The sequence below is a fragment of the Salmo trutta genome, chromosome 23 (assembly GCF_901001165.1).
Source record: "Salmo trutta chromosome 23, fSalTru1.1, whole genome shotgun sequence".
Classification (NCBI taxonomy): Eukaryota; Metazoa; Chordata; class Actinopteri; order Salmoniformes; family Salmonidae; genus Salmo; species Salmo trutta.
Genome location: NC_042979.1, coordinates 12,933,299 through 12,959,779, shown reverse-complemented (window position 1 = coordinate 12,959,779; position 26,481 = coordinate 12,933,299). Strand labels below are relative to the sequence as shown.

At 41.9% G+C, this 26,481-nt stretch overlaps 1 protein-coding gene across 4 annotated transcripts; it reads left to right on the top strand.

Annotated features, from left to right (window-relative positions):
• Positions 1–379: 379 nt before the first annotated feature.
• Positions 380–25,939, top strand: LOC115159379 (ARF GTPase-activating protein GIT2). Of its 4 annotated transcripts, XM_029709027.1 has the most exons (21): positions 380–663; positions 2,076–2,209; positions 2,759–2,871; positions 3,076–3,181; positions 3,313–3,399; positions 3,532–3,662; positions 3,972–4,066; positions 4,168–4,213; positions 4,434–4,439; positions 4,814–4,865; positions 4,948–5,020; positions 6,022–6,119; positions 6,259–6,370; positions 6,497–6,651; positions 11,791–11,943; positions 12,435–12,644; positions 12,861–12,950; positions 13,714–13,796; positions 15,531–15,704; positions 23,246–23,309; positions 23,594–25,939. In XM_029709027.1, exons 1-21 carry the CDS (start codon positions 603–605, stop codon positions 23,801–23,803), a joined length of 2,253 nt encoding a protein of 750 aa, XP_029564887.1. In that variant the 5' UTR covers positions 380–602; the 3' UTR covers positions 23,804–25,939. The 4 variants fall into 4 exon arrangements, with proteins under 4 accessions (XP_029564887.1, XP_029564888.1, XP_029564889.1 ...); XM_029709028.1 differs by lacking the exon at positions 4,434–4,439 and having other exon boundaries at positions 381–663; XM_029709029.1 differs by lacking the exon at positions 12,861–12,950 and having other exon boundaries at positions 381–663.
• The last annotated feature ends 542 nt before the right edge of the window (positions 25,940–26,481 follow it).

Here is a 26,481-nt window from a genome sequence, read left to right as displayed (position 1 = left end):
CACACAACATAAGGGGTTAAATGTGTGGGTTGAAAGATATTCCACTGTTCCAAGATATTCTAACTGTCCACTGTTTTATTTTGCAGTGTAATCTGTGATTATCTCCACCTAATATATTATGAGAGTATACCTAATCTGCATTAGGTTTACTAATATTGTCAAAATTACAGCTAATGAAAATTAAGATATAGCCAGGCCTACAATTAGCCTCAATGTACCACTTTCTCCATTGTAGTCAATGTGAAATTTGACAAATATAATAGGCTATAATCACGCGGTGTATCAAAATAAATTAGTAGTACCTCAATTTGACGTAAACATATATAGAATTTTGGTGTTTGCGTTTTCAATGACAAACCAGATGCCTCTCGCTTTCTGTTGTTGACGTCAGATAACGGGAGGGAGCCAGGGAGGGCTCTTTGGAGAGGGGATCTTGATGATAATGAGATAGCTAGACAGTTAGCATTTTCCCTTATCAAATTCTCTGACCTCGTCGTTGTAGCTACAGAAGATACTAGCATAGTGTGTCTCATGAGTTTCCGTTGAATTGAATAGTTTAAAGGGCTTTCTCTATACAACCGGCTAGTTTGCGCGCTAAAGGGATGTCAAAGCGTCTGCGCAACAACAGAGACTGTCAGGTCTGCGCTGATTGTAGCGCCCCGGGTAAGCTAAACGATGGCTGGCTAGCCTTACGAATTTAGCGAGCAAGTTAGCCATCTTATGCTAGCAGTTGTATTTCATGGAATGATAACCCAAGCCATTTTACTCTTTGTTTGTTTGATTTTCACTTTCAATAGGATTCACATTCTTGAAACGTTAGTTCCAGCAATGCATAGCGTTGCTTGCAACTAGCTACATACTTGCTGCTATGACAATGATATATCTACGTTAAAAAATAAGAATGGGGAAGTCCGCTACAGTAGCCTTAGCTGTCTGTTGCTAGCTAGCAGCTCGTAGTTCTCAACTTTGTTATTGTTCCTAGCTAGCTGGTTAGCTTATGGCTAGCTAGACTTTACAAGAGTTTTTTTTTGTTTTAGCTTGCAAGCTAACGTTAGTTGGGGTGTATCTCGTTTGTATTGTGTACAAGTAAAATAGTTAGCTATGACATTTGTAGCTAGGGAGTTGCTGTCTGGCTGAAATCATAAAACAAGTATGCATGAAGAATGATTTGTACACTCAACCTGGTTTCAGAGCATTTCGTTTTATTATGTACGTAAATCCGTTTTTTGTATGGTATGTATTAATTTGTGAATATCTTTCAGTTTCACCTATTTCGTATGATATGTTATGAATTACAATTCGTATTTTATGTTATGCCTTTTCAAACATACAATATGTTTGGCTCCCAAGTAACGCAGCGGTCTAAGGCACTGCATCTCAGTGCAAGACGCGTCACTACAGCCCCTGGTTCGAATCCAGGCTGTATCACATCCGGCCGTGATTGGGAGTCCCATACGGTGGCACACAATTTGCCCAGCATCATTGTAAATAAGAATTTGTTCTTAACTGACTTTCCTATTTAAATGAAAAATATGAATTTGCTAAAGTTTTATGTAACAGATTTGCGAACATAAAATATGTTACGTATTTGCAAAATGTATATGTCACAAATTTGCTAAACGTATATGCTATGAATTCTAGCTAGGTTGCTAACGTTAGTGAGCTAGGGGTTAGGGTTAAGTTTAAGAGTTATATTAATGGGTTAGGGGAAGGGTTAGGTAACATGCTAAGTAGTTGAACGTAGCTAATTAGCTAAAATGCTAAAGTTGTCCAAGATTAAATTTGAACTTGCAACCTTAGGGTTGCTAGATGTTCGTGTTATACATCCACCCTGACCAACCAACATACTTTCATTTTTGTCTTAAGTAACCATCTGTTTTATGTAACCATACCAAACGCAACATATCACACTAAATGGAATGTCTCGGATTTACGTACAGAATAATATGAAAAGCTCTGAGAACAGGCTGGTGCACTGGATGCATGACTCTTTTAGTCTTTATGGTGTTTGTGTGTGGACTTGGAGCCTTTGCAGTAATATTGAGTCTAATCTTGTGTGTGTGTGTGTTTTCCAGGCCCATGTTGGGGCTCAGTGAACAGGGGTGTGCTGGTCTGTGATGAGTGCTGCAGCATCCACCGGGGTCTGGGCCGACACAGTTCCCAAGTCCGACACCTGACCCATACGCCATGGCCCCCCTCCCAGCTACAGGTGAGCACCTCACACAGCAGTACTGACACAAGAACAGTCAGTGGTGTAAAGTACTTTGGTAGTACTTTAAAGTAATTTGACTTAAGCTGTTCTTTTGGGTATCTGTACTTTACTATTAATATTTTTGACACATTTTAATTCACTACATTCCTTAAGAAGATAATGCACATTTTAATCCAAACATTTTCCTTGATACCCTAAAGTAATAGTTACATTTTGAATGCTTAGCGGGACAGAAAATGGTCCAATTCACGCACTATCATGAGAACATCCCTGGTCATTGCTACTGCCTCTGATCTGGCAGACTCACTAAACACACATGCTTCGTTTGTAAATGATGTCTGAGTGTTGGAGTGTGCCCCTGGTTTGCTGTCTAGTTTGCTTAATAAAAGTATATTTTACTCAAGTAGAATTTTACGGGGTGACTTTCACTTTTACTTGAGTCATTTTCTATTGTGGTATCTTTACTTTTACCATCGGAGAACAGTCGACTTCTTCAAATGTTGTTTTTCCCCTACCAATTGGTTTTAGTGTTTGCTTCCTTTATAGATGGTTCAGACATTGTACAGCAATGGGTCCAACTCCATCTGGGAGCACTGCCTTCTGGATCCCTCGTCTATCTCGAGTGGGAAACGCAAGGCCAACCCCCAGGACAGAGTCCAGTGAGTGGAACACATTTCAAACTTTTTGTTGAAGGTTAAACAATGGAACTTTCAACAATGTCATGACAAAGCATAAGCATCTAGTCTCGCCATGATCTATCACCATCAGTGTGGGCCTCTCTGTTGTATTAAAGTGCCATTGGGGTGAGGTTTGTCTGGACAGTCTCAGAGGTTTATAAGTGTGTGTGTCTGTTCCGTTTCCAGTCCCCATAAAACGGAGTTCATCAAGGCCAAATATCAGATGCTGGCTTATGTCCATCGGATGCCCTGTCGAGAGGATGACAGTGTCACTACGAAGGACCTCAGTAAGGTGAGAGATTGCAGCCAGAACATCCCCTGGATTGCAAGCTTCGTTGCCATTGAGCTCATTCATTTGCCAAGTTATTATTATTATTTTTTTAACTGTTAGCTAACCAAACCTCTCTTTGGTGTTTCCTCTAGCAACTCCACTCCAGTGTTCGGACTGGGAACCTGGAGACGTGCCTGAGACTGTTGTCTTTGGGAGCCCAGGCCAACTTCTTCCACCCGGTATGTAAAAAAAATTGCCTGAAATGTATCAATATATAATAGAATGATTATGAGCCTGCACATTGATACACCAGTGCCCACACAGTGTCCAGTGTCTTATTGTGTTGGGGTGGTGGCCTGTTTGTCCTTCAGGAAAAAGGAAACACTCCACTGCATGTAGCAGCTAAGGCAGGCCAGGTGTCACAGGCAGAGTTGCTGGCTGTGTATGGGGCGGATCCCGATGCCCTAGACGTGGGGGGTAAGACCCCTATTGACTACGCAAGGTAAAGCAGTCTTCATACTCTCTTATACTGCACGGGAGTAATCCATTACCCCTGATTGTTGCACAACTCTTTCACAGAGACCGGTTTATGAGGCTGCCTAGTACTAAAGTTTATTAGAAGAATATACATGATTACAGATGTGTCAACTCACTGAATAAATTACAACTTTACCACCCTTGGCTTTATTGTAGAGCGGTCTTAAAAATAAATAGTGCTATGGTTGGCATTTACAGTAAACAGAAATTGACCTCACCACCGCTAATTTTGATGTGGAGAAGACTCATAACCTTTTATTCCTGTTCCGCTCAGACAAGCAGGGCACCAGGAGCTGGCAGACAGACTGGTAGAGATCCAGTATGAACTCACTGACTGCCTGGCATTTTACCTCTGTGGGAGAAGGCCAGGTAAGAGTGCAGAGGGAGGGGGGTTATAGGGAGATGGTGATTCATTGATAAATTGAACAATGATGTTTGTTTGTTCTAATCTGACTGTGTTTGTCTACTAGATCATAGAAACGGACAGCACTTCATAATTCCACAAATGGCTGACAGGTAAGAACTGAACCCAACACCATTGCTTGCTTATGGAGTAATAGAATGCTGTTCAGGCATCTTTGTAACATTTTACAAAAACCTCTTCTCGAAGTCTGATAAGCCAAAATGAAATGCATCTGTGTGTATCCATCCAATGGATTAGTAACTGAGGTTAAAACATAATTCCTTTATCACACCATTGTTTATCTCCCTTTGCTGTCATATATTGATGGAAAAGAAATGTGTAAGTATGTCCACTGTTGGCTATAATTTATTGTCTTGCGTTTGCTTTATAAACTGATGATATATCACACAGCACCAGTCAAAAGTTGGTTGGTTGAGAGAATGCCAAGAGTGTGCAAAGCTGTCATCAAGGCAAAGGGTGGCTACTTTAAAGAATCTCAAATATATTTAGATTTGTTTAACACTTTGGTTACTACATACGATTCCATATGTGTTATTTCATAGTTTTGATATCTTCACTATTATTCTACAATGTATAAAATACAAAAAATAAAGAAAAACACTTGAATGAGTAGGTGTGTCCAAACTGTTGACTGGTACTGTGTGTGTGTAATTTATATATTATTATTTTTTATTTCTTATTTTTGTCCACAGCAGTCTGGATTTGTCAGAATTTGCAAAAGCTGCAAAGAAAAAACTCCAGTCTGTGAGTGAAATTAACTTTTTGTTTTATTATGGTCCTTTTAGACATACCAGTGATGTGATGTTACTGTGGCTTGTGATTTCAGCTCACTAACCACCAGTTTGAAGAGCTTGCCATGGACGTTTATGATGAAGTGGACAGAAGAGAAACTGATGCAGGTGAACAGATACAGTGACATTTGATTGTTTGTAGTAGGGTCATTCTTGAATTGCGGTGGCATTTGGTGGCCCTTGCCTATGCAACCATAAAAAAAAAACACTTTACAATGACAAATAGTTACACGTCACATGTTTGTTTATATTGAACTGTTTATCAAGGATAAAACATAATGCAAGTATTTTTTTACTGCAAAATTTTATTTAAAGTACTTAGGGTAAGCAAATTGGTTGTCACAGTAGTGACGTGTAGCGTTATAATGACATGTTTTGGGGATTTAGAGATCTATTATTTTGAATGCTAAAAGGTGAACAAAAGTATTTCATATATTGTATATTTCAATAAAAAAATTGTAATGTCTGTCCCTCAGTTTTATGTCATTGGTGTTACTGCCTTGAAAATCACTCGTTAAAGATCTACAAGGACCTTGAGCATTCCCTCCAGTGGCAAACTGTTATCGGGGGAGGGGTCTATATTAAAGAAAATGAATAGCTAATCACACTATCTTTTATCATGTCGTACATTTGAGGATTCCATTGATACTTTGGTGTGTCTGAATCCAAAGTGTCACTTGGTGTTACTCAGTTTGAATGAAGAGAAATAACAATGTGAGCAAAATTATTAATGGTATCAGTTAGTTAAGGGACCTTAGATTTGGGCATCTGTGGCCTCCATTTTAAGAACATTTTTAATAACCTAAAATGTCTCATTGGCATTATCATTGTTAGTGTTACTAGCGCCTACTGGTTGCACAATGTTATTTAAAGTAATTAAGCTGCCATATCATTTGACTTGGAAAGACGTACCCAAATACATTTAAATTAAAAACATTTTTTCTAAAATGCCATGCCCAAATGCCACTGCAATTCAAGACTGACCCAGTAGGTTTAGCAGAAATTGTGATTGCTTATAAGTGTTTGATAAAGGTATCACTAGGTGTGTTTAATAGATTATTAATATGAAACAAATGATGTATATTTATGGTTTGTCTTTGCTGTATCAGTGTGGCTGGTGACTCAGAACCACGGCACTCTGGTAACAGACACAACTGTGGTGCCTTTCCTCCCTGTCAACCCTGAGTACTCATCCACCAGAAACCAGGCAAGTCAACTAAAAATGGAATTCAATGTTAATGTCAAATTGGTGGGTCTCTTTCCCGAGCCTTTAGGTGAGATTTATGCATTTAATTGAAGAGTGAACTTCCAAAACAGCTGCATCATAAGGTTGTCTTCTTTTGCAGGGCCGGCAGAAGCTAGCGAGGTTCAACGCACATGAATTTGCAACACTCGTCATTGATATATTAACTGACGCCAAACGTCGGCAACGGGGGAACTCCTGTAAAAGTCCCAGAGGTATAGTACAGTAATCTGAAGTGACTTTACTTACGTTTGGCACTTTAGAACAAAGCTCATTACTGTACCCACCATGGCATGGTTGTTGCGTGGTCCACTCCCCTGACCGTTGCTCTCTCTCCTCAGAGGACATAGAGCTCATCCTGAAGGGAATCAGCAGCCGTCATGGGAGTGATAACCAGGATAATGAAGACCAGCCAGATTATGACAGTGTGGCGTCTGATGAAGATCCAGAGCGGGAACCAGCCTCTAGGAAGAATGGGAAAGATGGCAGGACCAAGGTAATACCATGTTTGTTGTTTTTTTGTTTAGTTTTTCATTACCATTAACATATTATTGGCAAAGCCATTATGTGAAACTGACACCATTTTACCTACTTTGCAGATATGAAACAAAGACACATTATCATTCAAAAATATCAAATTCAGTTTGTTACAAAACCAACATTTTATAAGATGTTTTAAAAATGGGTTCTATTTGCATAATTCATATAATTCACCAATACATTGCTTGGTAGACTAATAAATATTTATAATAGTTGTAAATCACGGCTTGTACATTGTTTGCTGTCTTCAGCCGTTTGGATGGAAGTAAGGTGCGGGTCTCTCAACACAAACTAGCCAGAGGCAATTAACACAAGTCATAACGTGGCTAGCTTATCTATTTAGCTATGTATTTATTTGGCAAGCTGAAAACACAGAGTCTCGTAGCTAGCAAGTTGGAGGGATAGGATGTCATGTCATACAAGTGGGTGAGTGGCAGCTTCGGTGGCTAGCTACAAGTTGCAGGCGTAATTTGGTTAGCTTGCATGTGACTCGCTTTGCTGAACTTGAATGACTGTTATCCACAGTTAGTGCATATCCCTTAGTTGTCAATCAAATGTATTGGGAATGTTTGTTTTTTTGATAGTGGGTGCGGGACCTACAGTGCGGGAAAAAGTATTTGATCCCTGCTGATTTTGTACATTTGCCCACTGACAAAGAAATGATCAGTCTATAATTTTAATGGTAGGTTTATTTGAACAGTGAGAGACAGAATAACAAAAAAAAATCCTGAAAAACGCATGTCAAAAATGTTATTAATTGATTTACATTTTAATGAGGGAAATAAATATTTGACCCCCCTCTCAATCAGAAAGATTTTTGGCTCCCAGGTGTCTTTTATATAGGTAACGAGCTGAGATTAGGTGCACACTCTTAAAGGGAGTGCTCCTAACCGCAGCTTGTTACCTGTATAAAAGACACCTGTCCACAGAAGCAATCAATCAGATTCCAAACTCTCCACCATGGCCAAGACCAAAGAGCTCTCCAAGGATGTCAGGGACAAGATTGTAGACCTACACAAGGCTGGAATGGGCTACAAGACCATTGCCAAGCAGCTTGGTGAGAAGGTGACAACATTTGGTGCGATTATTCGCAGATGGAAGAAACACAAAAGAACTGTCAATCTCCCTCGGCCTGGGGCTCCATGCAAGATCTCACCTCGTGGAGTTGCAATGATCATGAGAACGGTGAGGAATCTGCCCAGAACTACACGGGAGGATCTTGTCAATGATCTCAAGGCAGCTGGGACCACAGTCACCAAGAAAACAATTGGTAACACACTACGCCGTGAAGGACTGAGATCCTGCAGCGCCCGCAAGGTTCCCCTGCTCAAGAATACATATACATGCCCGTCTGAAGTTTGCCAATGAACATCTGAATGATTCAGAGGACAACTGGGTGAAAGTGTTGTGGTCAGATGAGACCAAAATGGAGCTCTTTGGCATCAACTCAACTCGCCGTGTTTGGAGGAGGAGGAATGCTGCCTATGACCCCAAGCACACCATCTTCACTGTCAAACATGGAGGTGGAAACATTATGCTTTGGGGGTGTTTTTCTGCTAAGGGGACAGGACAACTTCACCGCATCAAAGGGACGATGGACGGGGCCATGTACCGTCAAATCTTGGGTGAGAACCTCCTTCCCTCAGCCAGGGCATTGAAAATGGGTCGTGGATGGGTATTCCAGCATGACAATGACCCAAAACACACGGCCAAGGCAACAAAGGAGTGGCTCAAGAAGAAGCATGTTAAGGTTATGGAGTGGCCTAGCCAGTCTCCAGACCTTAATCCCATAGAAAATCTGTGGGGGGAGCTGAAGGTTCGAGTTGCCAGACATCAGCCTCGAAACCTTAATGACTTGGAGAAGATCTGCAAAGAGGAGTGGGACAAAATCCCTCCTGAGATGTGTTCAAACCTGGTGGCCAACTACAAGAAACGTCTGACCTCTGTGATTGCCGACAAGGGTTTTGCCACCAAGTACTAAGTCATGTTTTGCAGAGGGGTCAAATACTTATTTCCCTCATTAAAATGCAAATCATTTTATAACATTTTTGACATGCGTTTTTCTGGATATTTGTGTTGTTATTCTGTCTCTCACTGTTCAAATAAACCTACCATTAAAATTATAGACTGATAATTTCTTTGTAAGTGGGCATACGTACAAAATCAGCAGGGGATCAAATACTTTTTTCCCGCACTGTATGTGTGCACGCCCTTTCATATTTTTTGGGCATAATACTAAAAACGTAATTTAACTGTAAAAAAGTAGGCTATAATTCCTTTTAATGTGACATGAACACCACCCGGCATGATGTTTTCATTAAATCACTTCAAAAAGTAGTCTACCTGCGCATGTTCAATCCACTCCATAAGGATTCCAGCATCTAAAACGATGCACTATGCACCCGCCATTCACCTTAAAACACCAAAAGTCTAATGATATTTGTCGATTGTCACTAGGTACACGTGTAGCCTATAATGATTGATTGATTGACTGCGTCCACTACTGTCTGAACATGTCATGGTTCCAGCTAGTCATCTCTGCCTACTCAGGCTACTTTCACCCCTACTTTCACCCCATATCATTTCTGACATTTGGTAGGCTATTTGTTAGCCAACTTGTCTATAATTAGACAAGCCTATATGCAGCTTCTCTTCTGTCTTTACTTGTTGCTCTAGAAGACAAAAAATAAATAATAGAATAATAATAATAATAATTAGCCTAATCTAGTTGACATCAGTAAAGATCTCTTCCATTTCTGCTTTGAGCGAGGATGTGTAGGGACCGGGGAGAAAATACATTAGCCTAACTAAAACAGCAAAAAGATTTTCCCTGCAAAACTTTCAAATTACATGAGTTGGACCAGTTTCAAGGATATGAAAAGCTGTAAAAACGATCCAACATGAATCTGATACATTTAAGTTAGACTTGGATGCATATTTTATGTGGTTGAAATAGGCTATTGTCTCCTTTTATTTCGCTGATAAAGACTGCATGTTTGCACGGTCCCTAACCGCACATTTTCATTATCTGAAGATGCTGAATGAAAACATATTTGTTGTGTTCAAAAAATGTAAGTGTTCAAAACACTTAGAGATCTATTATTATTCCTGAGACAATTTTAAATTTGGTGTATAGTTTCACTGCAAGAAATACTATGCTGACCAAAAATATAAACTCAACATGCAACAATTTCAAAGATTTTACTGAGTTACAGTTCATGTAAGGAAATCAGTCTATTGAAATAAATGACCTCTTAATAAAATGCGTTTAAAAATAAAAAGCTAGGGGCGTGGATCAGAAAACCAGTCAATATCTGGTGTGACCGCCATTTGCCTCATGCAGCACAACATCTCCTTCGCATAAAGTTGATTGTGGCCTGTGGAATGTTGTCCCACTCCTCTTCCATGGCTGTGTGAAGTTGCTGAATATTGGCAAGAACTGGAACATGCTGTCATACACATTGACCCAGAGCATCCTAAACATGCTCAATGGGTGACATGTCTGGTGAGTATGCAGGGCATGGAACAACTGGGACATTTTCAGCTTCCAGGAGTTGTGTACAGATCCTTGCGGCGTGGGGACGTGCATTATCATGCTGAAACATGAGGAGATGGCAGCGGATAAATGGCACGACAATGGGCCTCAGAATCTCGTCACGTTATCTCTGCATTCAAATTGCCATCGATAAAATGCAGTTGTGTTCGTTGTCGGTAGCTTATGCCTGCCCATACCATAACCCCACTGCCACCATTGGGCACTCTGTTCACAACGTTGACATCAGCAAACCGCTCGCCCACACGACGCCATACACGTGGTCTGCGGTTGTGAGGCCGGTTGGACGTACTGCCAAATTCTCTAAAACGAATGAAGCGGTTTATGGCAGAGAAATTAACATTAAATTCTCTGGCAATAGCTCTGGTGGACATTCCTGCAGTCAGCATTCCAATTGCATGCTCCCTCAACTTGAGACATCTGTGGCATTGTGTTGTGTGACAACTGCACATTTTAGTGGCCTTTTATTGTCCCCACCATAAGGTGCACCAGTGTAATGATCATGCTGTTTAATCAGCTTCTTGATATGCCACACTTTTCAGGTGGATGGATTAGGAGAAATGCTCACTAACAGGGATGTAAATAAATGTGCACACAAGTTGAGAAAAATAAGCTTTTTGTGCATCTGGAAATTTCTAAGATCTTTTATTTCAGCTCGTGAAACATTGGACCAACACTTTACATGTTGCGTTTTATATTTTTGTTCAGTATATTATTATATATTATGCTACAGTCAGTGTCCATATTTTCAGTAACTACAGTAGGCTAAAACACATTTGTCTTTTTAGTTCAAAGGAGCTGTTGCACCCTGCAACCCTACTTCCTCCGTCAGCCAAGGCGAGTAGGCTACTATCCCTAATCGTATCAGTGCAATTTGGACTGCCAACTAGGACCATATGCTGAAAAAGTTTGAGCCGGTTTATCCCTCACCAGATTTGAGCAAATTCGTTGTTGATGTGCATACAGTAGCCGACTGAGGGAGAGAGAGCCTACCTTTTTTTTTGGTTGTTCAATAGAACTGTAAAGTTCTCCAAAGTGAGATGACTCCCATGGTATGTACATACTGTATTTAAAGAAAACCGTTAAGGTGGTTTTTGCGATTTGCTTTTTAATGATCTGAAGTCGCGCTGTTGCTGCTCCCTGTAGTGTAAACACACAGTCCAGTTCGAAGTGAATAGCACGCCTTTTGTTTAGGCCTACTGAACTCTGGTGAGCAATTACCTGTCTATGTAGAGTACGGGCCTGGACAAAACAGATACGTTTTTATTTACTGCAGTGTCTATTAATTGCCCAAACGCACGGACGCTTTCCCATTCATATTACCATAGAATTTTCACAAATACCCGACTCTACGTCATTTCCAAACATTCGATGAATGTACGAAAACAAAGTCAGCATATCTATGCGTTCACTTGTCTCAAAATGAGAAAAATCTGTTGTAGTCTTCCTCAGGGTGTGTATGAACAGATTTTAATCAAATGCAATGGTGTTAAATCTGCATCTTGTAAAATCTCCATCCCACCATGCTTCCCCATCCTTCAGAGCTCAGAGTCGTCGGACTTGTCTGATGGCCCCATCACGTTACATGAGTTCATGGAGGTGAAGAGCGCCCTCACGGCCTCTGAGGCCAAGATACAGCAGCTGCTCAAGGTCAACTGTCACCTGAGTGAGGAGCTCCAGTTGATGCAGAGCAAGGTACGTTTATGACTTTGGCATTATAACAACCCACCAATCCCACAGTAAGTCTAGTAGCTTTGTGCTGATTGATGTTTGTGTGACTCGCCCACTTGTTGTGTTGGTCCTTCTCATGTTTCTTATGTTGTCAATGCAAATAGGTATTTGGTTGAACACATTCAGATTGTAATCCATACATGACAGGAACCTTTAGCTCATTCAAGGAAGCAGCTGGTTTGTTGTTTTCTCATGAGAAGTTGAGAACAATAGTCTGGGAGTGTCCTTCGTGACCAGACCAGGGCTATTTACAGAAAAGGAAGTGAAAACACAGTGGAAGTGCAGCTGCCTGGTCATGGAGAGTCTGGATAGAGAGATTTTTCTCCATCCAAACCTGCACTGATATGCTCACATCCTCCATGGTATGATAGCCCTAGGTTTCACACGCAGGCCTTTTTATTTTTTTTGGGCTATTACACAGAAATAAAGCTGTTCTGAACTTCTGTCCCCTCCAGCTGAACTCCCTGCAGACTGAGAAGTCCTCCCTGAGATGGCAGACACCCAGTGGCCAGCAGCACCCCCAGGACCTCTCCGGCCGCCCCCCTCTCCCCGGAGGCCGCCCCATGTCCATGTATGAGACGGGCTCGGCCATGAGGCAGTATCCCCACAGGGGCGAGCCACCTCGCCGTGACGACAGCCTCACCGTCCAGCCCCTCCCTACAAACGTAAGTTCAGAGGTCGCTCACACCACTCCCTCCTGGACTGTTCTATGCCATTCACTGTGGACCGTTGCCTTCAGAGTTTTTGGTTTGTGGTAATTATTTTAAGCGTATTTGGTTTGGTTTGTGGCAATTCAGTTTTTGTTTGTGCATTTATCCCCGCCCCCTCCTGTAGGATACAGTCAACGCCCTTTATGTAAACTTGGTTTGAACCCTTTCTAGATTGGGAGGGGTCCTTTGGGGAACGCCTCGTCCTCCCTCCCTACCTTCCCCTCCTCCCTGTCCTGGTCGCGGGACGAGCGAGCTCGAAGGGTTAAGTACCGAATCTTCCCTCTGAGAGGATGGGGGCAGCTGCCCCAGGGAAGGGGTGCTATCCCCTCTGCTTTTCCACTTCCTCTTCTCCTGTACCACCACCTCATACTCTATCCTTCAACTGCTGCTGTACCTCACTGCCTCCTCTCCGCATGGTATGGCTGGCTGCATGCACCACTTTGCTGCTGCTGTTCTTCACTAACCCTTATTCCCCCAGCCAGCACTGCCGTGTCGAATACCTGAAGAAACTCTCTGGTTTTAGAAATGCCAGAGCTATACATGGGTGTCTGTGTGTTTTCAAAGGCCCCGAAACACGACATGTACACTGGTGTTTCCATACATCCTGTCAGAAGGCTACAGGGTTGTTGAAACAGACAAGGAATACAGAATGTCATGGTTCATTGTAGTGTGAACAGTGTTTACCAGCCATAGGGGGTGGACAACCATCTGTACTGAAGCCCTTACCCGTACCGCAGGAATCTTGATCTCATTGACTGCTTAATGCCACACAGAGCTGGTCCCTGGTTCAAACGTACTACCTCGTTTTCCTCTCTGCTTTGAAACCAGTTGAGGTCTGGTTTAATATGAAATGGCTTTTTAGGTTCAGAGAGCATGATTCTGATCCGTCTGCTTCATCAAGCACGTTCAGACTGTGGTAACGTTTGTGCGGCTGTTCAAATGCTCTCTCACCAGATTCAAAGGTTGTCTGCAAACTAAACTAAGAGACAAGCATCATCTTACTTGATCATTTATCCCATTGTAGGGTTGTAGCCTGGAGGGACAGAGCCGCATGCTGGAGAGTGACTATGACAACACACCAAACCACACAGGACTGGAGGAGTCCGGGTAGGACTTTTGATTTAAAACATTATACACTGCTCAAAAAATAAAGGGAACACTAAAATAACACATCCTAGATCTGAATGAATGAAATCATCTTATTAAATACTTTTTTCTTTACATAGTTGAATGTGCTGACAACAAAATCACACAAAAATAATCAATGGAAATCCAATTTATCAACCCATGGAGGTCTGGATTTGGAGTCACACTCAAAATTAAAGTGGAAAACCACACTACAGGCTGATCCAACTTTGATTTAATGTCCTTAAAACAAGTCAAAATGAGGCTCAGTAGTGTGTGTGGCCTCCACGTGCCTGTATGACCTCCCTACAACGCCTGGGCATGCTCTTGATGAGGTGGCGGATGATATCCTGAGGGATCTCCTCCCAGACCTGGACTAAAGCATCCGCCAACTCCTGGACAGTCTGTGGTGCAACGTGGCATTGGTGGATGGAGCGAGACATGATGTCCCAGATGTGCTCAATTGGATTCAGGTCTGGGGAACGGGCGGGCCAGTCCATAGCATCAATGCCTTCCTCTTGCAGGAACTGCTGACACACTCCAGCCACATGAGGTCTAGCATTGTCTTGCATTAGGAGGAACCCAGGGCCAACCGTACCAGCATATGGTCTCACAAGGGGTCTGAGGATCTCATCTCGGTACCTAATGGCAGTCAGGCTACTTGACTGCCATTAGGCGAGCACATGGAGGGCTGTGCGGCCCCCCAAAGAAATGCCACCCCACACCATGACTGACCCACCGCCAAACCGGTCATGCTGGAGGATGTTGCAGGCAGCAGAACGTTCTCCACGGTGTCTCCAGACTCTGTCACGTCTGTCACATGTGCTCAGTGTGAACCTGCTTTCATCTGTGAAGAGCACAGGGCGCCAGTGGCGAATTTGCCAATCTTGGTGTTCTCTGGCAAATGCCAAACGTCCTGCACGGTGTTGCGCTGTAAGCACAACCCCCACCTGTGGACGTCGGGCCCTCATACCACCCTCATGGAGTTTGATTCTGACCGTTTGAGCAGACACGTGCACATTTGTGGCCTGCTGGAGGTCATTTTGCAGGGCTCTGGCAGTGCTCCTTCTGCTCCTCCTTGCACAAAGGCGGAGGTAGCGGTCCTGCTGCTGGGTTGTTGCCCTCCTACGGCCTCCTCCACGTCTCCTAATGTACTGGCCTGTCTCCTGGTAGCGCCTCCATGCTCTGGACACTACGCTGACAGACACAGCAAACCTTCTGCCACAGCTCGCATTGATGTGCCATCCTGGATGAGCTGCACTACCTGAGCCACTTGTGTGGGTTGTAGACTCCGTCTCATGCTACCACTAGAGTGAAAGCACCTCCAGCATTCAAAAGTGACCAAAACATCAGCCAGGAAGCATAGGAACTGAGAAGTGGTCTGTGGTCACCACCTGCAGAACCACTCCTTTATTGGGGGTGTCTTGCTAATTGCCTATAATTTCCACATTATTTCACAACAGCATGTGAAATTTATTGTCAATCAGTATTGCTTCCTAAGTGGACAGTTTGATTTCACAGAAGTGTGATTGACTTGGAGTTACATTGTGTTGTTTAAGTGTTCCCTTTATTTTTTTGAGCAGTGTAGTACAAAAATATTGTATATTTCTGACTTCCGTATGTAAAATGTGGAAACATTTTAGCAGTCGCTCATATACAAAGTGATCCACAAGTGAGGGAGTGCCTAACCGTAGAACCTCTCCTCTCCCCATGCAGTATGGGCAGGAACAGCAGTTGGCTCGGGGATGGCAGTACAACAGAGCAGGGGGAGGATGGGACTGAGGCTGACTCCAACCTGCCCTGCACAGAGGACGTCATCTGTAAGACGGAGCAGATCACCAAGAATATTCAGGAGCTGCTGAGGGCCGCGCAGGAGAACAAACGTGAGAGGTAAGGTCAGGGGAACACAGAAAACTCCAATCAGCAGTTAGAGAAAAGGTCTCTTGACTTAAAGGTTTGTGTGAAACTTGCCCTATCGGTTCTAAATACGGGAATATTGTTCCTTCACCTTTCCATCCTTCAACCTTCAGTAATTGTGATATTCAGAGGATGTATCCTGTTTTTCTTTCTGTTCTTCTCCTGAGTTCGGTTTTAACTGTCCTGTATTCCCACTCTGTCCTCCCCTTCCTGTCCTTGTGTCTTCCTGTCTGACTTTCTTCCTCACGGTGTGGGCTAGCTCCAGGCCAGGAAGTCTAGGCCACTTCTCTGGCTTGCTGCCCTGCTTTGAGGGGGCCGGCCGCGGACGGACTTGTCTCTACAGCCTGTTGCCCTGCTCTGACAGGGCTGCCCAGGGCTGTCTATCTACCCTGGTGCCCTGTTCTGAGAGTGCTGAGGAGGCCCCTGCTTCCTCTCTCCAGGCCCCCCCTGGCTCTGGCTCCTGGTACTCTGGCCTCGGTCCCTGTCTCCCAGGCACTATCACCGTCTCCTCTGTCTGTGTGCTGAGGGGCGGGGGCATGTGTCAAACGCAGCTGGCAGGAAACAAAGAGGACGATGTCTCAGATTCCCCTTTGGAATGCCAGATACAGTGCATTCGGAAAGTATTCAGACCCCTTCCCTTTTTCCACATTTTGTTACGTTGCAGCCTTATTCTAAAATGTGTCAAATAAAGCATTTTCCTCATCAATCTACACACAATATCCCATAATAGCAAAGTGAAAACATTGAAAAAAATATTTTTGCACATTTATTACAAATTAAAAACCGATACCTTATTTACATATGTATTCAGACCCTTTGCTATGAGACTCGAAAATGAGCTCAGGTGCATCCTGTTTCCATTGATCATCCTTGAGATGTTTCTACAAGTGATTGGAGTCCACCTGTGGTAAATTCAATTGATTGTAGAAAAAAAAAATGAGCTGGCGCACACCCAGAAAAATAATTTTATGTGAATGTGCTGACTAACGGCGAATTAACTATAAAAATACAGAGTCACACACTCCATATATCAACTCCCAGTCATTTATTGGGTAAATCACCAACGTTTCGGCATCACTGTGCCTTCTTCAGGGTCTTTATTTTTATAGTTTAAAATTCAATTCATTGGACATGATTTGGAAAGGTACACACTTGTCTATATAAGGTCCCATAGTTGACAGCGCATGTCAGAGCAAAAACCAAGCCATGAGGTCGAATGAATTGTCCGTAGAGCTCCGAAGACAGGATTGTGTTGAGACACAGATCTGGGGAAGGGTACCAAAACAGCATTGAAGGTCCCCAAGAGTACAGTGGCCTCCATCATTCTTAAATGGAAGAAGTTTGGAACCACCAAGACACTTCCTAGAGCTGGCCGTACGGCCAAACAGCAATCAAGGGAGAAGGGCCTTGGACAGGGAGGTGACCAAGAACCCGAAGGTCACTCTGACAGAGCTCCAAAGTTCCTCTGTGGAGATGGGAGAACCTTCCAGAAGGACAACCATCTCTGCAGCACTCCACCAATCAGGTATTTATGGTAGAGTCCCCAGACGGAAGACACTCCTCAGTGAAAGGCACACGACAGGCTGCTTGAATTTTGCCAAAAGGTACCTAAAAGACTATGAGAAACAAGATTCTCTGGTCTAATTAAACTAAGATTGAACTCTTTGGCCTGATTGCCAAGCGTCACATCTGGTGGAAACCTGGCACCATCCCTACGGTGAAGCATGGTGGAGGCAGCATCATGCTGTGGGGATGTTTTTCAGCGGCAGGGACTGGGTGACTAGTCAGGATCCAGGGAAAGATAAACAGAGCAGAGATCTTTGATGGAAACCTGCTCCAGAGCGCTCAGGACCTCAGACTGGGGGCGAAGGTTCACCTTCCAACAGGACAACAACCCTAAGCTCAAAGCCAAGACAATGCAAGAGTGGCTTCGGGACAAGTCTCTGAATGACCTTGTGGCCCAGCCAGAGCCCAGACTTGAACCCTATCGAACATCTCTGGAGAGACCTGAAAATAGCTGTGCAGCGACGCTCCCCATCCAACCTGACAGAGCTTGAGAGGATCTGCAGAGAAGAATGGGAAAACTCCCCAGATACAGTTGTGCCAAGCTTGTATCGTCATACACAGGAAGACTTGAGGCTGTAATCGCTGCCAAATGTGCTTCAGCAAAGTACTGAGTAAAGGGTCTGAATAATTACAGTACCAATCAAAGGTTTGGACACACCTACTCATTCAAGGGTTTTTCTTGTATTTTTACTATTTTCTACATTGTAGAATAATAGTGAAGACATCTCAACTATGAAATAACAGTTATGGAATCATGCAGTAACCAAAAAAGTGTTAAAACAAATCAAAATGTTTTTTGTAATTTAGATTCTTAGTAGCCACCTGCCTTGATGACAGGTTTGCACACTCTCTTGGCATTCTTTCAACCAGCTTTACCTGGAATGCTTAACCAACAATCTTGAAGGAGTTCCCACATGCTGAGCACTTGTTGGCTGCTTTTCCTTCACTCTGCGGTCCAACTCATCCCAAACCATCTCAATTGGGTTGAGGTCGGGTGATTGTGGAGGCCAGGTCACCTGATGCAGCACTCCATCACTCTCCTTCTTGGCCAAATAGCCCTTACACAGCCTGGAGGTGTGTTGGGTCATTGTCCTGTTGAAAAACAAATGATAGTCCCACTAAGCCCAAACAAGATGGGATGGTGTATCGCTGCAGAATGCTGTGGTAGCCATGCTGGTTAAGTATGCCTTGAATTCTAAATAAATCACAGACAGTGTCACCAGCAATGCACCCCCAAACCATCACACCACCTCCTCCATGCTTCACGGTGGGAACCACACATGTGGAGATCATCCATTCACCTACTCTACGTCTCACAAAGACAAGGTGGTTGGAACCAAAAATCTCACATTTGGATTCATCAGACCAAAGGACAGATTTCCACCGGTCTAATGTCCATTGCTTGTTTTTCTTGGCCTAAGCAAGTCTCCTCTTCTTATTGGTGTCCGTTAGTAGTGGTTTCTTTGCAGCAATTCGACCATGAAGGCCTGATTCACGCAGTCTCCTGTGAACAGTTGATGTTGAGATGTCTGTTACTTGAACTCTGAAGCATCTATTTGGCCTGCAATTTCTGAGGCTGGTAACTCTAATGAACTTATCCTCTGCAGCAGAGTTAACTTTGGGTCTTCCTTTCCTGTGGCGGTCCTCATGAGAGCCAGTTTCATCATAGCACTTGATGTTTTTTGCGACTGCGCTTGAAGTTCTTGAAATGTTCCGGATTGACTAACCTTCATGTCTTAAAGTAATGATGGACTGTCATTTCTCTTTGCTTATTTGAGCTGTTCTTGCCATAATATGGACTTGGTCTTTTAGCCCTATTTGGTATCTTCTGTATACCACCCTCCCTTGTCACAACACAGCTGATTGGCTCAAACGCATTAAGAAGGAAAGAAATTCCTCAAATTAGCTTTTAACAAGCCACACCTGTTAATTGAAATGCATTCCAGGTGACTACCTCATCAAGCTGGTTGAGAGAATGCCAAGAGTGTGCAAAGCTGTCATCAAGGCAAAGGGTGGCTACTTTGAAGAATCTGAAATATAAAATATTATTTGATTTGTTTAACACTTTCTTGGTACTACATGATTCCATGTGTTATTTCATAGTTTTGATGTCTTTAGTATTATTCTACAGTGTATAAAATAGTACAAATAAAGAAAAACCCTGGAATGAGTAGGTGTGTCCAAACCTTTGACAGGTACTGTATATAAATGTGATATTTCAGTTTTTTCTTTTTTTATAAATTTGCTAAAATTAATAAAAACCTGTTTTTGCTTTGTCATTATGGGTGTAGATTGAGGGGGGGGGACAATTTAATTAATTATGGAATAAGGCTGTAACGTAACAAAATGTGGAAAAAGTCAAAGGGTCTGAATACTTTCTGAATGCACTGTACAGGCCTATGGGGCTTTTACATGTCAACACACAGGCAATCCTTGATTCTTATATTTTAGTCTGTGTTTGGGGTGGGGGTTCTGTTTTTATTAAATACAGATTCACACTGGCTATTCATTCAGTGTTTATACAATCCACTTGAATTCACACTGTTGTCTTTAACACAAACCCTCACTATTGGCCCCCGTTTGACTAAAGCTGTGTCATATTTGCTTAGCTTTTTCTCTTGTGTGCCAAACCTCACTCCAGATGGTGACCACAGAACACTGCTGAAGAATTTCACCCTGCCAATTTGTATGCGTCCTCAGTCTACTGGGTTATAACGGAGACATTGCTATTGATTGAAATGGTGGAAAGTTATGATGTATTCCATTATCTGATTTCTAAGCCATGTGTTGGTTTCAAACAGTGATTCATTGTTGATTATATTTTCAGGGCGTAACAGACTCCACTACATTATATAGTCTACGGGGGAAAATATGGGTGGTTCTTGAATTACGTTGGCATTTGGGCTTTTTTTTCTCTTCATTTAAATGTATTTGGGTACATCTTCCCATTCTAAATTAACCTATAGGGTAACTTAATTACTTTAAATCATTTATACCATTATGATAACATTGTGCCACCAGTAGGAGTAGTAACATCATTGATGGTAACACCAATGAGAAGTTTTTAGTAAATCATTTATAAAGGATTGTTGAGCTTCCATTTCAGAAAATCCCAATTTACCAAAGTGATATGAATAATCAATTTGCTCACAATGTTATTTCCCTTCATTTAAATTGACTAACACTAATGGACACTTTGGGTTTAGACACACCAAACGATCATTGGAATCCTCAAATTTAGACAGACTAAAAGGGTGTGATTAGCTAATAATTTTCATTAATATAGATCCCTCCCTCAATAAGTTTGCCGCTGGAGAGAATGCTCAAGGTCTTTGTATAACTTTAATCTGTGATTTAAGGCAATAACACCAATGACAGTAAACTGAAAGACACATTGTATTAGTAAAGAAAATCTGTATTTTAATAGCCTTTGATTTTATTGATGTATACAATATATGAAATACTTTTGTTCACTGTCTAGCATCCAAAATAGATCTCTAAATACACCAAAGCATGTCACAATTAGGTTTGGGCGGTATCCAGATTTCATATCATACCGTCCTCTCATCCCGGTATTTACCGTATTACTGGCTTAGTACACAAGAGGGTGGCAAAAAACTCTTAAAAAAACAAATATAGCACAAGTAATAGTGAATTTCCATGGATGCTGCTAGCTAAATATGCTAACAAGCCAAAACGGAAATAAACAAATTGCAAAGACAGGCAATCCAGGTCATAAAGTTACACATACAGTACCAGTCAAAGGTTTGGACACACCTACTCATTCAAGTGTTTTTATTTATTTTGAACTATTTTCTACATTGTAGAGTAATATTGAAGACATCAAAACTGATATCACATATGGAATCATGTAGTAACCAAAAAAGTGTTAAACAAATCAAAATATATTTGAGATTCTTCAAAGTAGCCACCCTTTGCCTTGATAACAGCTTTGCACACTCTTGGCATCCTCTCAACCAGCTTCATGAGGAATGCTTTTTCAACAGTCTTTGAAGGAGTTCCCACATGCTGAGCACTTGTTGGCTGCTTTTCCTTCACTCTGCGGTCCAACTCATCCCAAACCATCTCAATTGGATTGAGGTCGGGTGATTGTGGAGGCCAGGTCATATGATGCAGCACTCCATCACTCTCCTTCTTGGCCAAATAGCCCTTACACAGCCTGGAGGTGTGTTTTGGGTCATTGTCCTGTTGAAAAACAAATGATAGTCCCACTAAGCGCAAACCAGATGGGATAGCATGTTGCTGCAGAATGCTGTGGTAGTGTGCCTTGAATTCTAAATAAATCACTGACAGTTTCACCAACAAAGCACCTCCTCCATGCTTCACGGTGGGAACCATACATGCGGAGATCATCTGTTCACCTACTCTGCGTCTCACAAAGACAGCGGTTGGAACCAAAAATATTACATTTGGACTCACTAGACCAAAGGACAGATTTCCACTGGTCTAATGTCCATAACTCTAATGAACTTATCCTCTGCAGCAGAGGTAACTCTGGGTCTTCCTTTCCTGTGTCATTAGATCCTGTTTCGTCATAGCACTTGATGGGTTTTGCGACTGCACTTAAAGAAACTTTCAAAGTTCTTTGAAAGTTCCGGATTGACTAGCCTTCATGTCTTAAAGTAATGGTGGACTGTCGTTTCTCTTTGCTTTATTTGAGCTGTTCTTGCCATAATAAAATGAAATATTAACTTTAATTAAAACAATAGGAAATGTAGCTGGCTACATTCTTTCTAGGATACAAATTAGAAACATGATGTCCATGCATCGTCTTTGGAAAAAAATACCTTTTATTTTTCATTTACTTGCCAAATAGCATTGCACTTCTGTTGTCATCTGAAAATGAAGCTATTGTCCTGCGAATGTTTTGCACTAATCTATTTCTGAGAAGTAAAACTATACTTTCATGTCCTTGATCATTCTATTGAAGCAAAAAAACACTTTACTTTCAATATAAAACGCTACCCATGTCATTTCACAGCTGGACTCACCTGCTTCCTCTTTCTCCCGTTGTGCCATTTTACAAACAAACACGTGACTCGCTCAACTGTTCTGGGGAACTACGGTAAGCTTCATAATATGTGACGGGTGAAATGAAGAACGCAATCTGCTGAATCTCCTAACTTATTGCTCAAGTTGACTACAGGTATTTACTTAAAAGTAGCTACAAATATTATAATTTATAGAAAAACTTTTTAAATAGATTCAACGGTATTTACAGTATTGAATAATCATTTCGTGTCCATTTCCAAATACCCTGGTATATACGGTATACCGCCCAAGCCTAGTCACTATACTTCTACACATCAGCAACCTGCTAGCCCCTATTATTTTCTACAGTACGTGGGGGCTGACACCGCCTGGGATCAAACCCGGGTCTGTAGTGACGCCTCAAACATTGTGATGCAGTGCCTCAGACCGCTGCGCCACTCGGGAGAACTCTTATTAAATAAGTTAAATAAAACAGAAAACATATTAGTCATGTTTTTGTCATTTTCTAAAGTGTTTTTACAGGGTGCCAAAGTCAAGGGACAGCATTTACCACCATAATTCAAGAATTACCCATACAGTACCGGTGTTCAATTTCCTCAAATGGAGCACATGGTTGCTATTAATGAAGACACTTCAGTATATTCTATTTTGTCTGCTCCATGGTGGACATAACCAGGGCTGCTCATTCTCTCACTTGTCCACTAATAAACCTCCACCAGGACATGGCTTGCTGATTTTTGTTCTTTAAGAAGTGTCTTTATGTAGTAGGGGGATCAATGGCTTAGCAAGCTTCTGGAAACATTCCTAAGTATTCAACGTATTTGTTTAACTGTCTTATTGAGAGAAAGAGAACTGGGCCAGAGTTTTCTACTAACACCTACGTTGGAAAAAGGATCACTTGATTATTTGACGTTTTCTTCCTCCTCCCCCCTCAGCTTTGTACCATGCTCAGAAAGGATCCATGTGGCTGTGAGAGAGATGGCCATCCTGTTTCCTAAGGTAAGCTGGGATGACCTCCAACTGAGACACTCCTCCTTTTGTATGCAAGAGCCGGAGGGTTGTTTGTTTGGAAAACATGGATGGGAAATGAATGTCCTGCATCTTAGCTCAGCTGGTGTTCTGTTGTTAGATGTTGCACTCTTTTCTTCAGGGTGGTGAGAAATGTTTATACAATCACACAAACAATGCCAGTAAATCCACTCCTTACCCTGCAGTGTTAATAGGACCGTTAATGGCCTATGTTTTGCCAACAGTACCTCCTGCCTCCTCTCTCCTTTACTCAGAGGCCATGCTCAGACACAGTGCGAGGGTCTCTGCGGCTGCTCACCTCTAGTGCCAGCAGGCTCCATGGGGAGTGCCAGAAGGCCACGCCCCACAACCCTTGCCCCTCTGACATGCAGCTGGTCACGCAGCAGGTCATCCAGTGTGCCTATGACATTGCCAAGGCTGCCAAGCAACTCGTCACTGTGACAACCAAAGAAAACAGCAACTGAGTTTTTTTTTTTAACCCAAGGACTAACATCCCTCTTAGATATTTGATAATATATATATTATCAGTACTAATTTCAAGTTAGCATTTATCAGTGTTACCATTGTTATTTGTATGCCACCATTTTTATTTAAAGTACTCAATTCGTCTTAGTAAATTTCTAGTGAAGAACGTTTACAGAAAGTGTACCTTGCGAAATGTGGGTCACCCAAGGGATTTGTCCATCGGTTTGTCTGTTAGGCAGGTCATCATACTCTAGCAGTATGAGTATATCTATCTGGGATTACCTCAAAAGGAGACATTCACGTTACTAAACAGTTTTGCAACATTACACATTTAAACAGCCTTGGATCAATTTCAGGTGGCTGAACATTTGTGGTTGCTGGGAGTGCTTGTTCTTGGTGCTCTCTGCTACGCAACAAGGACAGTTGGCTGTCCAAAGCTTTCAAACAGTTCGCTTTTAACTTCTTTATTCAAGGCACATTGGGATCTTGAACATAGTCAGATCCATAATTATTGGCACCCTTGATAATGATGAACAAAAAAATACTAAAATAAATACTTATGACCATAGCACTGCCTGGAGTTTGATAAACGGCATTGGCACTTGGATTGGAACTAGTGCCATTGTCAGATGAAATACAAATAGAGCTCTTTGGCCACGCACACCAGTGGTGGGTTTGGTGTTAAAAAACAGAAAAGTACCTCATACCTACGGTAAAATATTGTGGTGGATCTTTGATGTTATGGGACTATTTTGCTTCCACTTGTCCTGGGGCCCATGTTAACAGCATCATGAACTTTACCCAGTACTAGGGCATTTTAGCCAAGAACCTGGTTGCCAATGCCAGGAGGCTGACACTTGGCTGTAAGTGGATCTTCCAGCAAAACAATAACCCCAAGCACTGATGAAAATCCACGAAGAAATTATTAATTGACCACAAAATCAACATTTTCTAATGGCCATCTCATTCTCCGGACTTGGACACCAGTGGTTTAAATTGAAGAGGGCACTCCATAACAGCACGAGGAATGGTCTACGATCCCTCCCAACCAATCCCTCCAATCTCATAATGCATTTTAGCAAAAGGCTCAGTGTCTTTATCCTCACAAGGGGAGGGCGATAGACTATTGAAAACAGGGGTGCCAATCATTTTGACCTATTTATTATTTTTGAGCCAACAATGTAGCTCAGTATTTGTATGTATTTGATACAGTATTTTTTTTGATGATCTTTATCAAGGGTGACAATTATGGGCCTGATTGTAGCGTAGTGGAAAACTGAGCCGTGATGCGTCCATTACAACGTTTTCCTCAAGGTATTTCCCATTAATGCCATTTTTATGTTTCATGCCAAAGCCATAAAGGTGAGGACAACTGCCAAGTCAGTTTTCCATTGTTTAGTTTCTTTTCATAATTGTTTGAGCTCAAAAGGTATAGCCATACCTCCATTGTAGCCATACCTCACACACATGCCCAATATCAATTTTGTTTTAGTGTAGTGTGTATTAAGACGTTTATCCCAAAGGGATACTCAAAACAGCCAACCCAAAATCTATAATTTGTTTTGTAAAAAAGATAAGTTAAAAAATGTACAAACCATCTATTCTGAATTCATACAACCCTTATCTATATTCTATGTATTCATACAATCTCACACTTGACAAATTGTCAACATTCTATTTTCTTAAAATGTTTAATAGTTAAAGTTCCCTCCTATATATTCTGTGCTGTTTTAAGGCATGCAAGTTTTCATATTGGTGATGTCTTCTATACAGCATTTGGATTTCAATATATCCACAGGCAATCAGATGTGCTTGTGATCTGTCTCTCTCTGTGTGTGTGCTAAACACAGCCTATGTGTGTGTGTCCCATGATTTACATTGTCTTTATTGTGCTGCTAGTGGTAAAACATGTGCATCTAATAGGGTTTTAAGATGTGTTAAAAGCATGTCCTTTTTATATGTATTATGGGCCATACAGTCATGTGGGGGTCATGTGTTGTCCAGGGATGTAGGAGTGAGGATCAATTGTGTGCCATTGCGTGTTATGAGCCAGACAACAGTCATACAGTTACTTACATTGTGATTGAAATAAAGAACTGCCTTTTAAAGTAATAAACTTGAATTTATAACTCGGACTATTAGTTTGTTTTATATATTACTCAATCTATAAATAATGAATAGGCCTACTTCAACAATTAGGCTACAGTTTGTTCTGTCAAATCCTTCCGATTTTCATGTTCCATTATTTTTTTTCTTTATTGATAATTTTATCAAAGAGTAATGTTTTGTACAGTAGCGTTGACCATTGAATAAATCACAGGTGTGTTCCGTGTCTAAACGTGAAATGCCATTCGCGTATTTCATTCAAACATTTATTTGTTTGCTTTTTAACTCTTGAATGGACGTAAAGTGAGAAGCACTCCCCCGCCAACTTGGTGCGCCTTGCCAAAGTATACAGTTCAGTTGCCTTGCACAGTGAACACGGAAGAAAGCAATTGTGATCATTCAGGTTTGTCGTATTATTTCAGAAAACGATGCACTATTAATGGATAACCAATTCGGAAAGCTTCCAGCCGACAACACAGTGAATACAAAGTTGTTTCTAGAGTCAGTGGCGTATCTTCCACCTTTTTTTTGGTGAGTAGACCACCTGCCTATCCTTGGTCTTCATGAAATT

Bases quoted from the DNA above. Each gene is read 5' to 3' on its own strand.
- LOC115159379 (XM_029709027.1), top strand. From the start codon at position 603: ATGTCAAAGCGTCTGCGCAACAACAGAGACTGTCAGGTCTGCGCTGAT. The intron at 3,400-3,531 runs GTATGTAAAAAA...TTTGTCCTTCAG, and splicing joins AGGCCAACTTCTTCCACCCG to GAAAAAGGAAACACTCCACT. The intron at 5,021-6,021 runs GTGAACAGATAC...TTGCTGTATCAG, and splicing joins CAGAAGAGAAACTGATGCAG to TGTGGCTGGTGACTCAGAAC.